Genomic DNA, 20,743 nt, shown 5'->3' on the forward strand with positions numbered 1-20,743 from the left:
TGGCTTTCCTAATGTAATGACTTATGAAAGATATAATCATGTGTTAAATTGAATCCTCCGCTTAACTGTTAATGGTGTGCTCTGGGCACATTTACGTATTAGATGCTATGGTAACTAATTACCACTAGAAGAAGGGATAATACACTTTCCAGACTTTGACAAATAATTATGAGTGTTCACATCCCTGCTAGCAGCAGTTGCAGCGGATCTACTGGAATGAGTAAGTGAATAAATGAATGGGTAAGTGAACTTGTGTGCATGGAGGGAACTAGATAATGAATAGTGGTCAAGTGAGTTTTCTTATTAAAACCTTTAATGAAAATGTGATTTAGGGTGGAAGGGGGGGAAAAAGTGCGACGCTGCCTCTAAACGTAATTAAATCGCGTAATATAAACATCAGAAACATAAATAAGTTTGCTTTTAATTAAAAAGCAGCAGTCAAAGTAAATTATCCACGTGCTCGGAAACTTTACAGCAATTAACACCTTTTTTTTTTTTTTTTTTTTTTTATAGTGATGTGGTGGTGGCGGAGGGGGCTTGTTGGGGGGTTAAATAGACGAGCCAGGACTGTACGACTCTCCAGAATCATTTGTAACTGTGATCGCACTGCCACTGCCCACAGGCCGGAGGGATCCCGAGGCTGTAAGCAAGCGGCGAAACAGGTCCTTATTGGAGCGGGACAAAACTTTGGGGAAGTCGCTCTGGGCTACGCGCCTGCCCCGGCCCCCGCCGCCCTCCCGCTCCGCGGGGTCGCTGCTGCCCGTCGGGGCCCGTCCGGTGTCTGGGAAGGCTCCGGCACTAAAGGAGCCTATCAGAGGCGTAACAGAGGTTCTCTGTGGAGTATTGCTCTTGGCTGAGGCAGGCGCCGCAGGGGTTAACCCGCTTGTGCCCGCCGCTCCGGGGCCATCCTGCCGGGGCAGGGGCTAAGGTGGGACCCGCTGCCGGGAGCAGGAGACAGTGTGGCTGCCCCGGCCCCCCGGCCCGACTCTGGAGCTCCTACCAGCCAAATACGTCGCAGAAGGGACATCTGCTAAATGAGCAAAGAGCTGAAGCCAGCCCCATTTCCCCGGGGTCACCCATCAGCTCGGTGTCACCCAGCCCGCCCCCCGCGCATCCCCGAAGCGTTTCGGAGGGGAATTTGCTCTGGTTCGGTTGGTTCTCCAGCCTCAGGAAGGGTTAAATCTTTCCCCAAGCCCCTAGTTGCCCTTGTCCTCTCAACCTGATTCAGAGACGTGTAATAAAATAGGAAGCAAATTTATGGTCTGTTTCAAGCACTTTACTGCTGTATTTTTAAATTCATATATGCACACATAAGAACTATGATCTGTGAATAATTTGAAATGCTATAGGAAAATGATGTATTTTAGATCAAACATAACCGTTTTCTTACATAATTGTCTTGGATTAAAATAAAAAATAAAGATACTTTTCGAACAGAGACAAAGCTGAAAATCTAATGACCGCCATAAACTGCTAGACAGCCATAAATTAACGTCTTCATCAAACACTGAAGGGATCAGTGCTTATCTAAATCAACAATTATTTCTTCCGAGAAGTTGCAGAACAGATTGCCCCTCTAATACTGTTTTTAAATACTCATAATTGAGGATTAGGGGCAAACAATCGCCTTTCCAGAGTAAACCTCCTCTCCATCAGCCGAAGCCCTCCAAACTCACCGAACACCCAGACCGCTTCCCAGGAACCTCCTCGGGGTCCCGTCCCCTTGTACCACTGCAGCATCCCTGGAAGCTCGGGTTGCTTTTAGGAAGGGGCGGCAGGAGTCTTTCCTCACCCTCCCTCTCCCCTGATTTGGTCGGGGGCCGGTGGAGGTGGGAGCGGAGCGCAGGGAGCCCAAGCGGCGCCGGGAGCCCGGCGGGCAGCGGGCGGGGAGTCGGGCGGGCGAGGGTGCGGGTTCTTGCCGCCGCCGCGGGCCGGGGGCATCCCGTAGCGGAGCCATCCCGAAGCGCCGGCATCCCCCCGTGCTTCAACCCCGAGCTCATCTAATGCCCATCCGCTTTGCAGGTTCAAAGCTTCACCGAGGCGGCACTTCTCCCAGCTGCAGCCACCTGCGATGCCGCTTTTGCGAGAAGCTGCTGTAAAGAATTCATTTTTAGAAAGCAACTGAAAGATACGTTGCGAAGAGAGGCGATTCACTGGCTCACAAGATGGAAATTAGACAGTGAAAGACTTGCTGCCTGTAGGAGGTTAGCTAGCGACCAAACTATTTGAAAGAAAGAGGTAGTTGGAAAGATGAGCTGATAGGAAAGAAGTCACTGTCAAAAGTCATCACAGGGTGTTTCCTTACTGACTTTTACTCTCCCTGTAGCCAGAACTTAGACTTTTATTCAACTTTGCCGCACTCATAGCTGCTGGTTTTGGGGAAAAAAACTCCAGCCAACACATCAAAATCGGTTTAACAAACCCTTAAAGATAGAATCCTGCAAGGCTTCTAGCAAGAACAAGCTGAAGCTTAGACTTCTTTTGATTATTTATTTTGGTGTAAATAGTTTTGAAGACAAGCACATTTCTGCTGTTACGAATGATGGACTCACACAGCCTCAGTACCTGAGATCCCAGGCAAGGCTGATGCATAGAATAGGCTATGTAGGCACAGTACTGGTTTGTATGAGGATCAAGATCCCACTACAGTTTCTTGGTTTTAAATGAAAATGGGACATTGTCTACTTTTTTTTTTTTAATATATGCAGCAACTGTTTCTTCATATAAACATAGACAGTAATTTAAGGATCACAATACTTTCATAAGCATAGCTTTAAGGGGTGTTTTTATAATGAGATCATTTTTCTGATATGTTGAGGGTATGTGGCCAGGGTATATAGGATGGTTTAGGCAATAGGCAGGAAAATACTTAATTTTCTATGGTCTGATAGAATAGCTCTACTCACAGGAGTTAAGCATATATCATGTATAAATTAATGCCTTGAATAATTTTAAAATACAGTGCAATGCAAGTAATGGTAAGAAAGTACCTAGTATCAAACAAAATATTAGATAAAATACAATGTTAAGAGATCTAATTAATTCCTCCCTGCCAAGCCATCTTTCACACCATTACGGAAAGCTCACTCGGAAATGTGCCCTTCTAAGATCTCGAACAATGCCACCTTTTTAATTTATAAACTTCAGTAACTTCTAATATAGCCTGGAGTTAAAACAATTGCACAGTTACACACACACTTATCAAACCCAGAAAAATGCTGCAGGTCTGTCTTCTCTAGGACATATCTTCAACAACCCTCGCAGACATACCTGACAAGCATTTCTGCATGAAGGAATGAAGAAAAACACTGATGTCTTTAGGGTACAACCTTGATATTAAATACCTACTTGTAGAACTCAGTAGCTATACAGTGATACCTAGAAAAGTCAAGTTATGCTTTGCTGGTGCAGTGCTGTATATCGTAGCAAGTTCATTCATTTCCCCTTTTAAAATGAATGATCTGAGAAGACAGAATATTTTACACTACGTAGTACATCTTGTACTACACAGAGGTTTGCAAAGGGAAAAGCCTAGGAGCTGCATTTAGGAATAGCTAGTGGATTGCAGATCTTTATACTAATTTTAATACCGTCCTAGGAATGTCAGATGTACCAGGTTTTTTTCCTCATCTGATGAGATCTGGTTTATGTTTCATGGGGGGATAAAAAACAGACTTGATAATTTCCTAAATTCAAAAGAGTTGCTTTATGCCAGTGCTGAATTAAAGGTTTGGGGTTTTTTTTTTCCTTACAGAAATATCTTTCAAGATCAAGTAACAGAAAAATGCAGTATGTTGAAACAATAATTAAAAAATCAAAGCAATAGTTGTGAATCTGTGAGAAAAGTGTAACCATAAGCTGGAAAAAAATACCATGGACAGCCATTCAATATTAAAATATATATATTCCTTTTTATTGCTTCCTTGAAATACAAAATTCATTTAAGATGTTAGATTACTAAAATAATGAAGTTTCAATTTTCTTGCTCAAAAATTCACAATATACCTTAGTCAATTTATGAGCCTGAATGATGGATATTAACTATTAAAGTAGAACCTAGTTGTTGTTCATCTATATACAAAATGTCAGTTTGCACAATTAAGAGTACTTCACAATCTTTTGAATGACAGAAAGTTCAGTAATGACAAAATAAAAGATCATGTATAATTCTACAAGAGAAACTCACAGACCAGTAATTATTCATAAAAATAGCAGTGCCAAAAGTAGTGACATGCAACTGACTTAAAAGCATAAACTAAAGAACAACGCTTACATGGTTTTATGTTAGTACATTAGGACATATTGGCAGAGATATGAAAGTCTAATTTACAAACAGGTACACATATACTGGATGGTTTTTTAAGTAATAGCTTATAGCAGTATTGAGTGCCAGCATGAAAATGGAGAAAACACAATCTGTAAATTACAATAATAATAATAATTGAAAAATGAGATGTTAGCATTCACATTAGTTCATGATAAATTAACTTTTCTTCTTCAGTGTTATAAAGGGCTGTATTGACTCTATAAATCCATTTTATATGAGAAAAAAAGGTGCTTATATATATTTTCTAATAGCAAAAGATACTATTGATACAGCCATAGATATCAACAACTTATAGTGAGAGGCTGGTAGTGACCAGCTGAGTCACATCTCAAAGTGATGAGTGAATGCACCATTTCACTGGAGGAACAGCAGAGAAATTCATGGGGTACCCATGCACCCCTCCTGCCTGACCCTACACCTGCCAGGTCAGTGGATGCCAGACACTGCTGGGCTGGCAGGGCAGACCCCCCTGCTGAGGTGAAGAGCTAGGACAAGGAAGAACATGTCTGACTGCCTCCCACCACCTTTCCCGGCAGCCCCACTGGCACCTGAATGCTTGCAAATGGCACTGCTATTTCTGCTTAGATGATTTTGCCATCTTAGTGCTCCGGCGACAGACACCAAGAACTGGTTGCTCCTGGATATTGCACCAGAGGAGATCATCAAAAACAGCATTGTGCCCTGCGTTATGAAATGTGTTCTCCTTGGCACAGCACTCTGTGGCCAGCTTGGCTCCAGGTGGGACTTCCAGGGATGCTGCACCCTTACCCTGTTGTGCTGCCTCAGTTTATTGACCAGAAATACCAAAACCAGGGGCCTTTGAATCCCAGCTCCATGGAGACTGAGTGACTCCTGAGACAGAGCAGCTGCTGGCTCTCAATATGTCATCTCCTCAGTTACTGAGTACATGGACCCAAAGGTCTTAACATTTCCTCTGTCCTGCTCTAGCTGTCATTGCTTTAGATGGGGGTGAGGTTTACTTCCTCTGCAGCTGGGGTATGCCAAGGTATTGATGCATCACTTACCGGCAAAACCAATCTACCAGGAGCCTGGGTTACCAGGAATACAATTCCAGGACAAGCTGGGCGGGCCCTGCTTAACATTTGATTATTTTAGTGCCTGAGCAAAAAGAGCATATAACTTTTTTCCCAGCAAAACACGGGCCTCTTGTGCGGTGCAGAGACCGCTCTCCAGCTCTGACGCAAGGCCTCCAAGTGTCTTCATGGCGGTTTCCTGCAACTCTTGGGAAAGATTCTGACTATTTTTCTTTCTTTCTTTCTTTTTTATTTAAATGGAGCATACCCTACGGATTTAATTCGCTATTTTGGAGACAATCGAGTTCTTCTTTTAATTTCTAAATAGATACTATACCAACTGATCGCAAACTAATCTGAAACTACTAATGATTTGCATGTCCTTTTGGCACAGTCCTATTATGCCCTATCAAATTATGCAGAAGCCAGTGATATTCTAATTCAAAATCCTAAAAATAGAACACAATTAGAAAAAGGAGTCTTCTGTTTACAACAAATAACCACTGTTATTTTCACAGTTGCTTCAGGTTTGTTTTAAAGTTGGATGCCAAAGAAAGATTTATCATAACTGTGGTATGAGACATTTTACAGCTTACATTTAAGCAATAATGGAATACAGTCAACAGTGTAATGATATCAACATTTCCTCTCCCAATAAACCAGGCTCTAATGACCAAACTGGATTGTGAGCTACAGCCGAGTACAGAATAGCTTCTACAGAGTAACTGCAGGAGTAAGTAACCCAAGTACAAGAATCTCTCCATAAAACCCAATTTTATTCTGTGGCACAAAGCAATAATCAGCTTTTGCTGGTGATTAAATGTTGAAGCAAAGTTAAAGCATTGAATTAACCGCAAAGCCCATTTAATGTAAGTGTACTCCAGACTTGTAGACATTATAGATACTATATATGAATAGAAAATGTTTATCCATTATATCTCACAAAACCACAGTTTTCTCCTTGGAGGACTTGGAATGTGGCTGTGCCAATCTCTGAAAGCCTTTCTACGGTTGCTGATGCTTATTTAGGGTGTGTGCTTTACACGAGTAACTGAACAAGCCCCTACATAGAAACAATAAATAATAAACAATTCTAATCCTTAGTATGTAGATAGCAGTTTTCATCCATAGATCATCAAGTCCTTCAGAGATGAGTAAAATTTCTGATTTTGAAAGACTTATACTGGCACATTCTAAAGAGAGATGGTTTTTGGGAACACAAGGCAAGGCCCACAGACATGGCTATTCTCCCATCACAATTATCATCTTGGCAAATTGAGACTGGACAGTGATGAGAATCCTCATCAGTCTCAAAAGTGATGTTTGGGAAGAGGAACAGGGTCTAAAATCTCAGATCCTATGCACTAGGAAATTGATTTTTGAAACAAGAGCTGGTCACCCAGTGAAGCGGGTTGGGCAGTCAGCATGCCGACAACTGCTGTGGCTGCCCAGAATTTTCACTCACTCAAATTTTGGCCCCAAGGAAAAGCCTACTTTCCAATTTTGCAGATGGACAAGTCTGTTTCCAAACACAGGTCACACCACTCTGCCTATTCAAAACTTAGGCACAGTAAAACAATATTAAAAAGCAGTTTTAGATACCACATTTGCCCTTGAAGCCCTCTTCTTCTTTTGCCTTTTTAGAGAAATGGACAAAGGTAAAAAATAGTCAAAATAAATGCATGAATGTGTTACTAAGAAACAGTGAGACAAACAGAAGGTAATTTTTGAGATGACAGAATCATTTCAAACAGGCTCATATATTTCCTCCATGAAGAATATACCTCTTTTGGCTCAAAAGCCAAAATAGATAATTTAGGCTTGATCCAGAGCCTATTAAAATCAACAAAACTTCCTTTCTGACTTTAAATGACTGCAGGAAAAAAAATTATATTTAACCAGTTTGCAACAAAAGAAATAGTAAGAGAAGCAAAGCATTCAACCTCAGTACATAAAACTGAAGTTAGAAATGTGTTACCAGTAAGACATTCTTGCAAATCATCTTCCACCACCCCACACATCTTCCATCACATCTTCCAAATAAGGGCTAAGACTCTCAAGACCATGAAGGGAACAGAGCAAGTAAAAAGTCAGAATAATAACCATTAAAAATGCTTTCACTCCCTAGAATTAAGTTCCCCCTTTCTCACTATTATGCTTCTTTGAGCAGATGCTGAGACTCCTCCAGATGATGGGTATATGGGACCTCCCAACCTAAAAAGGGTGAACCCCCAGGACAGAGGGCTGCTGAGCCTGTTTCCCATATAAATGGCCTGGATTCAGCTTGCTCTCATCCTCCCTGTAAATCCTGCTCATCTCATGGCCAGGAGTATGGGGATCCATCTTGTAGGGATGCTGAGCTATTTACTTGGCCAGAGTCTTGTCATCTCACCTCACTTCTCACAACTCAGGTAGGACAAATTGAGGTTGCGTGTCCCTGCATCTTATATCTACCTCCAGCCTGATGGCTTTTCTCCTTAGAAACAAAGAGGAAGGAGGTAAAAGCAGAGAGGGGAAAAGCAAATGTTTTCAAAAATATAAAGCTGAGTGATGAAACAGAGCAAACATGGAGATTAGTAGAAGGCATATAGACAGCTGCTCAATTTCTTAAGGACCTTAGCTTGTAACGAAAGGCAATATCAACGTCTGGCAGGAGGATACCAAGGCCCATACGACTGTTATCAAGTCTGACAGCTTTGTTTTCTGCTAGTTCTACATCAAAATGAGACAATAGTATGAAAAGAAACATCTTCATCTCATTCATTGCGAGGAACCTCCCTGGACACATGCTGATCCCAGAGCCAAATGGCATTAGAAAATACTTCAGTTTTCTTCCTGCCTTGTAGAATGTTGTTTTCTTCTTTCCATTCTCTATGTATCGATCGAACTTATACTCCTGAAAATAAAAGAGAGAGAGACAGCGTGATATCTAACAAGGCAGTTACATGAGCTGCTTTCTTTGCACAATGGTAACGCGTCTGAAACCCAGAAAATAAGATAAAGAGGAAGACAAGGAGCTGACAGCTTCTTCTTTATACTTGGTTCCCTCAAGTTTCATTAACTCACATTATCTTTCCTGCAAAGAACACTCCTTAAATCCACTTATTAGCTTAGCCCTTTTTCATCAAGCTCCTTCAACTTCCACATCTCATCCACTGAGTGTCTGGCCTGTATTGATTGTAATTAGATTTTGACCGCTTTGTAGCAGGGACAATGAACCTTAGTGGAAGGACAATTTTCTTGTAAAGCATCATACGCACTCAGTGTGGTACATACATCATGAATAAGGATAAACTGACAAATTCTGCAAATGCCTATGCATAAATTAATGCATTGCACTGATCTTGCTCTTGCAAGCTAGAACAAAACCCATCCTTCTTTTGCACCTAGTGGTGCAGATTATTTGAAAACCAGATCTGATGCTTTGCAGTCAATTTTCATTTCAGTTGGAGATAGTTGCTGCTTAATTTGCCACATCTTTCCTTCAAATGTTTTGCTCCAGAAGCTGTGAGTAAAGCAGGACAACTGCCAGTAACTGACCATTACAAAGTAAGGTTTGAGGTTGTACTTGCAACCTACGTTCCATAAACTGAACATCTCTCTGACCAATTTCCAGTAGCAGGATCCCTGTGTAGAGATCGTTCACGTTTTTGAATGAAGGAGATCTGGCATCCTCACTCAGTCAATGGCAAATTAACCACTTACAAAACCCTCCTGCATGCTTTGAATAAAAATGACAGACACTTCTTGCTTATGGTCACTCATTAGCATTTGTCCTGCTTTGCATACATCTGCTATAGCAGCAGCCATTTGGAGCTGGCTGGGAACAAGTCAGTCAGACAGAAACCGACCTCAACTGATTACAAAAACCCACACCACCGTTAAAAATACACTGATACTGATTTACCCATCAGATTAAAGGCCCTGAAGACCATGCAGATCTTGTTGTTGAGAAAAGACAGTGTCAGGGGAGGTGGTCTATGAGAAAGGGAACAAGTACAAGGTGCACTGGATGTAACCCTGGGTGCTGAAGAACAGGAGCCTGTTTCTCTAAATGGCAGAGGCCTGGATATTCCACAAAAATAAAGGTGATTCTATGTCTGCTTCCACTGACAAGTAATGCTTTTCAATCTCTTTGAACACCTCAGCCAAAAGGAAGCATGCCCTTATCTTTTCCCCTGGGAAGTTATTGCTTCAGTTGAAGTAGCACAGTAACGATTGAAAGCCCAGAATAACAACAAGATTCACTTCCTGAAATCTAAATCCTGCCGGTCTAAAAAAGCACCACTAAATATGAACTGCAATGGCTTAAAAACCCAACCCAACCCCACTCAGAGCTCTTAGCTTTGTTCAAACATTTCCACAAGGTGCATTCCTGGTGTCTGGAGCAATTAAGAATTGTGGTATTGAACACACAGACACACTGGGTCAAACCTTATGTTTGCTTTGTCATAATAAAAGCCTTCTGAGACTTGTACTTGCTTTTAACAAAAAATAAATTGGTGTCTAAGGAATTGGGAAAGCAGAAAACAAGTGCAAGACAGGAATGTAACCAATGACAGTGACTCAGGCTTGTGCTGCTGAAGCCCCTTGAGTTGAGTAGTCTTTCCTTAAAAACTAGTTCACTAGCTACATAAAGACTAACTTTTGACAGTGAAGAAATTTTCAGCCATGCACAAGGTCTCCTAGAAGAGACAGGGTGGCTCAAAGCAAGGAAGAGGTGAAGACAGTGAGCAAAGACAGGCGATGAAGTTCTGTGTGGATGGCCTGCTACGGGTATTATGAAAACTGAGCAATCTCCTGTGATTGATATAAGTCAAATCTTGTATTTAGCTTTGTTTGGGAAGTCACCACATAGGGTTTCCTGCAGGGTTTCCTGATATTTCACTCAACAGGTTTTGCAGAGTTAATCTACTGAGCTCCTCAACTAGCTGTGTTAGGATTTAGGGGTTCATTTATCCACTTCGTAGAAAACTGACTCATTTATTTAGGCCTTAATGAGTGGAGAAAGAGGTCACCAATATATGCTTACACTTATACAATATGGTGCCAAAGCAGAAGATAGCTTGAACTTAAATTTATGTATCCAGGAGAAAAAGCATTGCTACAAAATTATCTCGTCAAGCTGCCTGTTTTCCCAGGAAAAGTTTTCCCTAAATACATGACAAGCTCAAGACTGCACCTTTCAAAAAATTCATTCTCCATCTCTATCTGATCCTCAGTAGTTATTGTTGAAAGCACACTGCATATTTTAAGAACCAAACAGAACAGTGATTTCCCCACTTTTCGAGAGGGCCCATGTGCTGAAATCAATGTACTGCAATGTGTGGATTGCTCATTCACTATCAAAAAGATAAAATATATGAACTAAAGCTGTACTGTGAAAGCTGAGCAGAGCTGATACTAAGCAGATATATTCAAGCAATGGAAATATGGTAATATATTCCGGCAATTATTGGATAAGGGAGGGGATCAGTTTCCACACTGATGCTTTTGGTCTAGGACCTAAACAAACAGATGGACTTTTGACAAATCAATAATGTTCTCCAAAATAAAGTGTTAAGAATAAAATGAAAAAAAAGCTTATTTTTTAGCTGCTATCTATCCTTTTAAAGGATAAAACTATTAAAAAACTATTTGCCAGTAGACAGATTATTTTTAAAATCCTAATTTTTTTAGCAGGCTTTATCTTCATTTCTGGGTGGGGACAGCCAGCAGAACCCTCCTGGAAGTAATTTTAATTTTCATGGCTCCAGTGTTCATCCCAGTGACTACACCTTACTCCCGCTGACTCCAACATGCTCCACACCTCCTCTCACTGAGGCTGGCAGGGTTCCTGCACAGCGAGATGCTGTCCCACACCAACCAGACACTTGATTCTCATCTTTTCTCTGCAACCTCACATCTTTAAATCCCTGAAAGGGAGAGCCTCAGGGAGCAATGTCTCTAACATGGGCTTTCTACAAGCATGCAAAAAAATCCAGTTCTTATTTGCCTCAAATGCCAAGGATGGAAATCAACATGGGAGACAGCCATTTGCTTAGGAATATAGGGGTGTGGAGTGGATCAGGTACAAGCTCTTGCCTCTGAGGCAGAGGAGCCATTTAACAGCCTCAGCGTTGCACCCTTGCTCTTCCTTGCTCTTCCTCTGTGGCACCCCGGGCTGGGGACAGCAATCTGGGGAGCAACCTAGCCGAGAGGACTATTCAATTTGCATGCAGGTGGTGAACTTCTGAAGCCGTATTAAGGCTGAGGCAGGGTGGATTAATTTCGAGTCTTTGATATTCATTAACTCCAGCGTCAGAGAAAAATACAAGGAGATGACACAATTACCCTCCGAGCTCCACTGCAGAGCAACAGCTTTACAGTCTCAAGTTCACAACACTCTAATTGATCAAGAAGGGGTGAATCCCTACGAAGGGAGGTGAAAAAGCATAAGGCTCAAGTAAGACACTGCTATTATAGGGCTTCAGAGAGTCAATGATGCTTTGCGGGCACTTAGCTAAATGGCCCACATTATTTGCTATTTAAACCACCTTCTATTATTCAGCCCTCCTTGGGTATCAAATGATCCACTGCCAAACAAAGCCCACATTTAGCCTAAAGTTTATGGTAGTCAATGTGCAATTGTCAATTCCTTTGAAAGCAGTCGCAGTCAGTCTCATCACCATATTTCTCTTCAGGCCGTGAATCCTTTGACCTGTAGGGCCGTAGAAAATACATCTGAAAGTAGGAAGATTTGTTCCACAAGACGGAACAGCAGAACAGCAGTAAAAAAAAAAAACAACCCACAGATCACAAACGGCTTGGCTGCCTCGATGTGCCTGGAGTAGAAAGAGTAGCACCAGCTGAATGTTTACCTTAGGATCTTCATAGACCTCAGGGTCCATGTGTAAAATCTGCGGGTAAAGGGCTATCCAGTCTCCTTTCCTCAAAACGACTTCTTGATTCCCTTCAAGCTTGAGAACAAAATCCTCCTGGCTGATGCGGATGTTCATGGAGGACGAGCACATCCTTAAACTCTCGTTTAAGGCACTCTCTGCGATTAAAAAAAAGCAGAGGAGGGGGGGAAGCGTCAGAAATATGGGAGATGACTGGAAGTTATACATGGCTACAGCTGCTTAATCTCGACGGGTTTAGTAGAGCAGACTAAAGGAAAAGAAAGGAAAAAAGCACATAAACCAACCAAACATAAAGCAGAGATCAGGAGGAGGCAATAAACACCCCCGCAGGGTTGGGGTGGGGCAGCCGGGATGCTGAACCTCCCGATGTGATTCTCACTGATGGTGCTGAGAAATCCTGTCGGTTGTGAGCAGCACCAAGTTTTGGGTGAAAAGTCATTATTCAGGCATGATGTTGAAAACAACGCAATAAAAAGATATGAACGCTTTATGCATTTACATATATTTTGGCGGTTGCAAGCAAACACCAGCCAGAGCATCCATGGAGCTGTTTAGCTTGCTTTTCAAAAGCTGTTGGATGTAATGGCAGGACTATATGTTAGAAAGATCATTCTGCTTGTTAATTCTGCAGTCATTCTGAGAATTTTTAAATGTATTTTCTTTTCAATGCGCTATGCTGCCAAATGATAGTGTCTGTTACGGTCAGAGTGAATGAAAGCAATTCATTATTGCTTGGTAATTTTAAGAGAGAAAGACACTTCTAATTGAGTAAGAGGAAACAAAACATAGTTCTTTCAGGTTTGGGGAAAGCAAGATTTCTGTCTCCACCATCACATTCTGGAAGGCTCCAGAAGCTGAATGTCCTTGCTTTCCCAGTGGCCTTCACCTTTTGCTCCTAGCACGACAGATTTTATGGCTAATTTCCGGCAATTTATCCTGGCAGTTTGAGGAGGAATTCCTTTGGGAATAATATGCATAATTTGCATAAATCATTCTGATAGCATGTATATCAGCATGTAGCTCCTGTCTAGGGCTGCATCTCTCACTTTGTAATCAAAACTGACTATTTTTCCACCAGTGTGTATGGGCACTGTTATATGTGACTTGATTCCTTCTAATCATTAGTGTGAAAAACAGCCTAAAATGGGGTTTCATGTGCACGTAGTAATCCATTTGTGTCTGCATTTACATTTTGTGATATCAAATAAGCCTTCTCTAAGTGTTCACCAAGGCACTGCAATTGCTGCACCCAAAAGGTTAGTTTATTAGAGACCGTAGCTACCCAGTGTAGATGCCTCTGAAAAAAAATAATAACAAACGTTCTTTCACTAAAAATTAAATCTGGTGCAGCATGCATAGCAAATAAAGTGGCCCTGGATGCTTTCTTGCAGGAGGTTTTTCCTTAAGCATGCATTTGTCTAAAGAAATGAGGCTGCGGTCAGCTTTGTGTGGCCAGCGCCGTGATTCAATGTGACGTACAGTGAGTCTGTGCATATTCTTTTGGACTGCCTTCGTTACTATAATCAGGCAGAGTCAAATCGGCTTGTTGGTGACGAAGCCAGAAAAGAACCCTGGTTCCAGAAGATGGCCTCTACTGCAGATAGCCACAAGGCACCTGACACGATAGATTTCAACTGGCAGCGCTCTGGCAACAAAACTTTGCACGGTACGAAGGAAGGGTCCAGTCTCTGCTCCAGACTGCCTTCAACCCGCGGAAAATGAAGCTGGTAACTTCATGCTGGTCCACCATTTAGGAATGGTGGTGACATGCATAGCAACAGCAGAAATCAAACAGGGAAGAGGGAAGGAGGGGAAAAAAGAGAGAAATAATTATTAAAATGGTGCTGCGAAATAGCAGGTTTATGTTTAACCGCCCAAGCGATGCGGTCACATCCTATCGGTGGACGTTCTCCCACAAAACGCACAGTCCCTGCCCGCTGCCAGATCCCAAATGACAATCGGGCAGCATATCTTATGCAGAAGTTAATCACAATAATGGAGCACAAAGTGTGGCTTAGCGGTCAGATCGTAAATGACAAATCTGTTTTACCTTCCAGTACCAGTTATGTGGGGAAGGCAAGCTTGGCTCTTGCTCTGAGCGATCATGCCGATAATCATTAGATGACAAAAGTAATGAGTCACATTATGATCAACAAAGGAGAATGGAGCTTATATGGCTTTGCAGGCTTACATTAAAAAAATAGACAGTCAGCTTTCCACAAATGCCGGAGCTATACATTGAGAGGAATGACAACTGCACAATAAAACTGCAGCCTTTACTTGCAGTTGTCATAGTTCAGCAGACACCAGCCATCGCCGCTGACAGACCAGCTGGGTAGCTTGGGAGGCCTTCCATTCTGCACCGTGAGGTACAGTAAATTATCTAGCACGGTAGAGCAACATCTGTTTCTGTGCTTGTGCCGAACAAACAAGGCAATTTAAAGCATACCAAGGGATAACCAAGCAGCAAATGAACATGACCCTCATTTTTTTCCTCCCTTCTTACACACATGAGATGCTAAACTTCACTGTGTGAGCGCTACATAAAGAAGCCAGGCTGTTGTTTGATAAGGTGTTGTCAGAGAGATTTTACATATTTTCTAGAGAGAGAGAGAGAGGGGGAAAAAAGAGAGAGAGATATCTCTCATAGTATTGTTATTCTTAGAATCCTCCCACTTCTCTCTTCATTTCTCTTATACTAAAGCTAGCACTCAGCTTCCAATTCATTCTAGACTTTTTTTTTAAAAAAACTGTTTCAATATACTTATAAATATTCAGTCTTTAAACCCTAATTTGCTATACTTAGTTCACATGCCTTCAAGCATTTGTCTTCCAATTTCCACTGAATAAATGCGTACTAATGAGAAATAGAGCAAGCTGCTGAGGCAAAGCTGGGTGACTTGAGCCTGGCCTGCCACCAGCTTGTGATAGGCAGGCAAATTGAGTTAAAATGAAAAGTCTTGTCAGCTGAAATACAACATGGTAGCCAAACAGCAAGCTGTCAATCATCCAGCCAAAACAAGGGACTGCAGGTAATAAAAGGTCATTGCGAATCATAAGTGCATTTGGCTTTCGTAGGCAAGTTAATTTTAATTAAACATGATCTCTATTGGTAAATGTTTTATAAAACTTATTGTGCAATAATGGATTGTTAATTTTACACTAACACATAGCAGGTAATAGGGTATCATAATTATTAGAGTGTATTGTAGGAAAATAGCTATTGAGTATGCAAATATTTGGGGGGGTCATTTACCCACAGGCATCATGGTGTGCCAACACAAACGATAATTTGAAACAAGTACATTTGCATTGTACAAAGAACTAAATGGTACTGCCCAGCCCATTCCAGAAAAATATATTTATTTCTTTCAATCCAACCAAGGATTTTAATGTTTAGCATTTGTGTTATGAATATGCACTCTGTATTAGTTGTTTTTGGGTTCCTATCCCTTCTCATGTACAAAACAATTTTTCAAGCTGTGCTTTTTTTGCAGGAAATATCTGGGATTCAGCAATGACCTGAGGCAAGAATACTTCACCATATAAATGAATGGGCTAATATTAAACAAACGAACTGACTAAACATGCCTAGCATTAAACATGCACTAAGTATATCTCTGCTTTACCCTTGGCATTTTCATTATAACCATTTTAACTGACAGACCATTCTCATGTGTCCTTTGCCATGTTAGAACTCTCTTGTGAGACATAACGACTAACAATGTATGTTACTCTGTGCACACAAATACACGTTTGGATTTTAGGATTGTATTGTCCTACGTATACAATAAGAAGTGTACTGCCCCAGAAATGCCATCAGAAAAAGATAACGAGGGTCAACATTTGCCAACATTTGGGTTAAAAGTGCTTTAGTTTTTTTGTTTAGTTGGTTTGTTTTGTTTCCTTTTGTTTGTTTGTTTGTCTGGGCTTTTTTTTCTGCCCCCCCTTTTTTTTTTAAATTAAAAAAATCACATAACTGTGCTTAGAATTCAGGAATAAATCAGGCCATGTTGTTCTCTCGACCCACAGAACCTGACCACAATAACAATGCTATTTCCCGAGAAAGACTTTTAGCAGTTCATGCTTGTTCTCCATAGAATGAGGAATCAAAAAGAAGTCTCTTGTTATAGTAGGCCAAAAAGAGGACGAAGAATCAGAGCGCTTAAAACAGGAGAATGAGATGACAAGGTGATGAACATGCAAGAATCCCACCTGGTCTGCCTTACTCAAGAGCAGGGACACAAATCCCAGTTTCCTACGCCCCGGGTTGGCACAAGGGGAGCAGGAAGAAGAAAAGCTCAGCCTTGGAGGTTTGGGGTCAGCGGCCTGAGCCTTCCTGCAACAGGGGAATTTTTGGTGTGCAAACAATGCAATTTGGGACCTTTGTCCCACCTCCACATTTATTAACAAAACATCCCTTTTCCCCTTTCCACCGAAGCATGACTTCAATTCTCTTATGGTACAGATTTTTTCCCTATATTATTATTTTATGGGACAGTATCCAACCCTTTATGACTTAAGTGCCAGAAGGATTGAAATCGAGCTTCTGTTCATATGACATTATGTTTAACATGATTATAAAATTTAACAAAAGTGTTACAAGAATACTACAAAGTAGGATGTGGCACTTCCCTCTCAACACATAAATCAAATGCTACCAAGGTACTTCAAGATTTCAAGGAGAAGCAGAGAAATGACACAGTTAATGTTTTAAATTGTTCATACCATTTTGCACCAGATGGTTTTAGTGAACTACATGCTTTTATTTTCCTGATTCCTACACTTCTGGGGAGCCTTTTTTTTCCCCTTTTTTCCCTTGCCATTCCTATCTCAGTCTCCAAATACAAACTAAATTCTCCTTTGATCTTCTTGATGCTTGGTAACTTATTGTTTGGTGTATGCTAGCTCTGATGTGAAGCAGATTTACTCATGTTCCTTAAAAGTACATTAAATGCTTAGAATGTCATGTTATTCATCAGAAGTGTCCTTGTCATCCAATATCTCCTCTATTTCAAAAGCATTCTCCATCGGTTAGAGATAAATTTGCATCAAAACAACCATGACTCCAGATGAAACCAACTTAGTAGACTCATGCTATATAAGATTAATATTAATGTTCTAACATAAAGGAATTGGATCAAACTCAATTTTATATTTGTACTACAAGAAGCAAATCAAGTTTGAACACAGATTCTTGAGACATGTCACACTGGATTGTCCTGGAGAATGGCAGCTGTTACTTAGATCCAGACCAGGCACAGAGACTGCACTGCTTCACCATCATCTCTTGACAAAGCTTTGTTTAAGAGTGGAATATCAGTTCACGCCATGAGCTACCAAGACATAATAGACATGCGCTACCAAGACCTATAGACATGAGCTTGTTTTGAACAGGGGACTGTTTCTGATATTTAAAAAGAGAGGATTATTGAACCTTTAAACTTCTATTCAGCTGTTGTGTATCCTGTGGAGACTTCCAGACGCTTAAAGGTACCTACCTGCTATACCCTCTCTCCTCTCTTGGGCTAATTTTACCGTTTCTCTTGCCAGTGTCTGTGCAGTAGCAAATGAAGTGAAATCAACAGCTCATGCTCTGAAGGCCTATACAGCTCCTGAATCAAACAACTTCCAATGGCCACTGGCAAGGGTCTCCCTCTGAACCTCTGATCCAGAACTGGAAGACTTGTAGCTCCCTTAAAGTTCATTATGTTGAATAAAGGTACTTTTTCAGTACTGAAAACAACATTTATACTGTGTGAATTTTTATCTTCTTATATTTCATTTGGAGGCATTGTCCAACAGAAGCCTGCTTTAGAAGTCTTTTTTGTTTTGTTAAAGAGAGCAAGAAATGCCCATGGAAAAAAATATATTTGCAGTTTAAATACACTACCCCACTTTAATTTCAGAAAAGGGTCTTTCTTGGCAGTACCATACAGAAGTATTTGAAATGCATTAACACATCGGCAGATGCTCAGAATCAAACAACTTAATAGGCATCAACTTTTTTTTCAAATAATTGCAAAGCTTCGATTTAGCCTTTTGCATACCTTGCATAGTTAATTACCTAGGCTTTAATGTTTACATGCAATGAGAGTATCTACAGCTATAAACTACATAATTTATAATTGATGTAAATGGCTGTTATTATGTCAATTAGGCAGCTGTGTCCTCCACCTTCTCAGTAAACAGAAATGAGTGATAAACTGAGTTTGCCGGGAGAGCCCCTCTTCTCTTCCTAACAGATAAAAATAAATTACCTAGGTAGACCAGGTTGTCCAATTGTTCTCTGGTGAGGTGGATGTTATATGTGGGCCCTCTCTTTTGACCTGTTGACTGCAGCAAATGGTCAATCTCGTCACGCACCGCTGCAAGAGCTTCTGGGTGCCGCAGAAGATAATACATGGCCCAGAATGTAGCTGGAATCGTGTTTCCCACAGAGGCCCACAGGAAGGCAAAATGATGTGCTGGGAGAAAATAAGTGAAAAGGAAGATTAATAGCGTTTATTACACTGATTAGATTTGCAGTGTGCTAATTAAAAGATGTTAGGACACAGACCCAGCCAAGGATCAGTGAATGCTAATGAGGACCAATAGGCTTCTGAAGTCTAATTTTCTGCTTAATGAGAATAGTTTGAAATGTAATGTCGGGGGGGGTGGGGGGAATAAGGGGAGGAAATGCAGCTCAGTTATAATCTTTCTCATTATCACCATTAAGTATCTTGTTTTACCACCTCAGCACAAAAAAAAAAATCAATTATCATAGAGGGTTGTTTCAGAGTAAAACATTTTATCATTAGCCAATTAGAAAGAACATAAAAAAATTTCAAGGTCGCCATTTTGCCTTTTTATTTCAAAGGTCTATAGTAAATTATTTTATTTTAGACAAGCAATCATTCATAAGTTTCCTACCTGCTTTGTCATAATCTCCAAGCAGCTCATATTTCTCAAATATATCTTGTCTGGCTTGGACCACTTTTGACCCTCCCAGCCATTTTGTCATGTTCTGAAGTAAAAAATGATGTATAAGCTCCTTTCGAACCTTCTTGGTAGCTCCTAGCAACTCAATTGGTATGTTTGCAGCTAAATAGGGAAAGCTGGCATCAAACTTGATAAATTTGTCTCTGATTTCACTAATAACTTTGTGGCCATCTGCAGCAGGAACTCTTCCATATAGTGTTACAAAACTGGCTTCAAACATTACAGAGCAGCAGAATTTGTACATTTTTTCTGTTTCCCAATCTGTTGCTTGTGAGCATTTCCATTCAAATATATCCTGGAGATTTTTCATCATGTGGTCAGAAATGATATCCAAAGGCTTGCCTTGTAGATACTGGTAGATTCTGTGCAGGTTTTCCTTGAGATCGGGGAATTTTCCTTTTGACAAGGCTGGGTAGTCAAAAGTTTTGGAAGCCATTTTATTAGCGAATTCATGAAATTCAAGTTGCTTGCTATTCCGGATGACATAAACATATTGAAATGGGTCCATGATAAAGGTAATATATCTACCTGAATAGAAGAAAAGAAAAATTAAGAGACATATGCGCTTTTATAATCTGGTGACACTTTCAGAAGCAGTAACTGATAAACCAAAGACTGCGAAATAAGCATGAAGAAAAAAACCCAAAAAACCAAAGATACATGAATAAATCTGCACAGAAAAAAAAAATAAAAAAAGCAATAACTTTTATTTAGATCCTCTTTGTCAGGTCGCAGATTCCACCTGCGTACACTTTGAAGGCTCTTCTAAAATCAGTGTGAAGCCATTTCTATTAAGACTGATCTCCTGTTAGTGCCAACAATGGAGTGTGATCTCTTCAACTGTAGTGTTCTGAAATAAATCATTTACTACTCTGGTCTAATTCATGAAAATACAGTGTGGAGTCGTAGCAACATTTGAAAATTGAAGGTTTTTACCAGTGGAAAGTGAAAAACATACACATTTCACCTTCATAGAGGAAAGTGGATGATGGAGGCTGGAGTGGAAAACATGCCACCCTAAGCAGTGTTTTTCCAGGTAAATGACACAGGAACTCAAAATCTGTCAGTTACAGGTTTAACTGCACACTGCAGTTAAACATTTAAACCTTCTCTCACATCTCTCACATCTGTGTTTTTTCCCCTGAAGTTTTGCTAACTTTTTATTAAGAATGTGCTTAGTATGCTTAACATGACTACCTTACAATGTGAATTTGAAGTCATAGCTTACAATGTAGAAGGTCACCATTTTTACCATGGGTCCTCCTTTGGGGTACACACAGTCCCATTGTGTCAGAGTACACCAACAACTTCCTACCCTTCCCAGGGTACTTAATTAGGTGACACAGTGATGCCTTCAGCTGCCTGTACAGAGGGATAGGATTGCATCAAGTCTGATGCTTTTTTAAATTGCCCCTGCCAGAAAAAATATTGCAATTTCGCCCTAAAATTCTTATCAATTTATAAAGAAAAGCATTTGGGTGAACTGTCATGAATCAAAA

The 20,743-nt window shown here is 40.7% G+C and overlaps 1 protein-coding gene across 4 annotated transcripts in view; it reads right to left on the reverse strand.

The window, feature by feature from the left end:
* Nucleotides 1-3,884: 3,884 nt before the first annotated feature.
* Nucleotides 3,885-20,743, reverse strand: part of LOC127462446 (cytochrome P450 7B1) — a 129,632-nt gene continuing 112,773 nt past the window's right edge. For all 4 annotated transcript variants that reach the window (XM_051771084.1, XM_051771100.1, XM_051771077.1 and 1 more), the window contains exons 3-6: nucleotides 19,176-19,772; nucleotides 18,524-18,730; nucleotides 12,222-12,400; nucleotides 3,885-8,257 (exon numbers count right to left, since the gene is read on the reverse strand). In XM_051771084.1, the coding sequence (XP_051627044.1) occupies nucleotides 7,961-8,257; nucleotides 12,222-12,400; nucleotides 18,524-18,730; nucleotides 19,176-19,772 (1,280 nt within the window). In that variant the 3' untranslated portion in view covers nucleotides 3,885-7,960. The remainder of the gene's footprint in view (nucleotides 8,258-12,221; nucleotides 12,401-18,523; nucleotides 18,731-19,175; nucleotides 19,773-20,743) is intronic.

This window comes from Manacus candei, unplaced genomic scaffold, assembly GCF_025592945.1.
Source record: "Manacus candei isolate 608988 ecotype Guabito, Panama unplaced genomic scaffold, ASM2559294v1 h1tg000008l, whole genome shotgun sequence".
NCBI lineage: Eukaryota > Metazoa > Chordata > Aves > Passeriformes > Pipridae > Manacus > Manacus candei.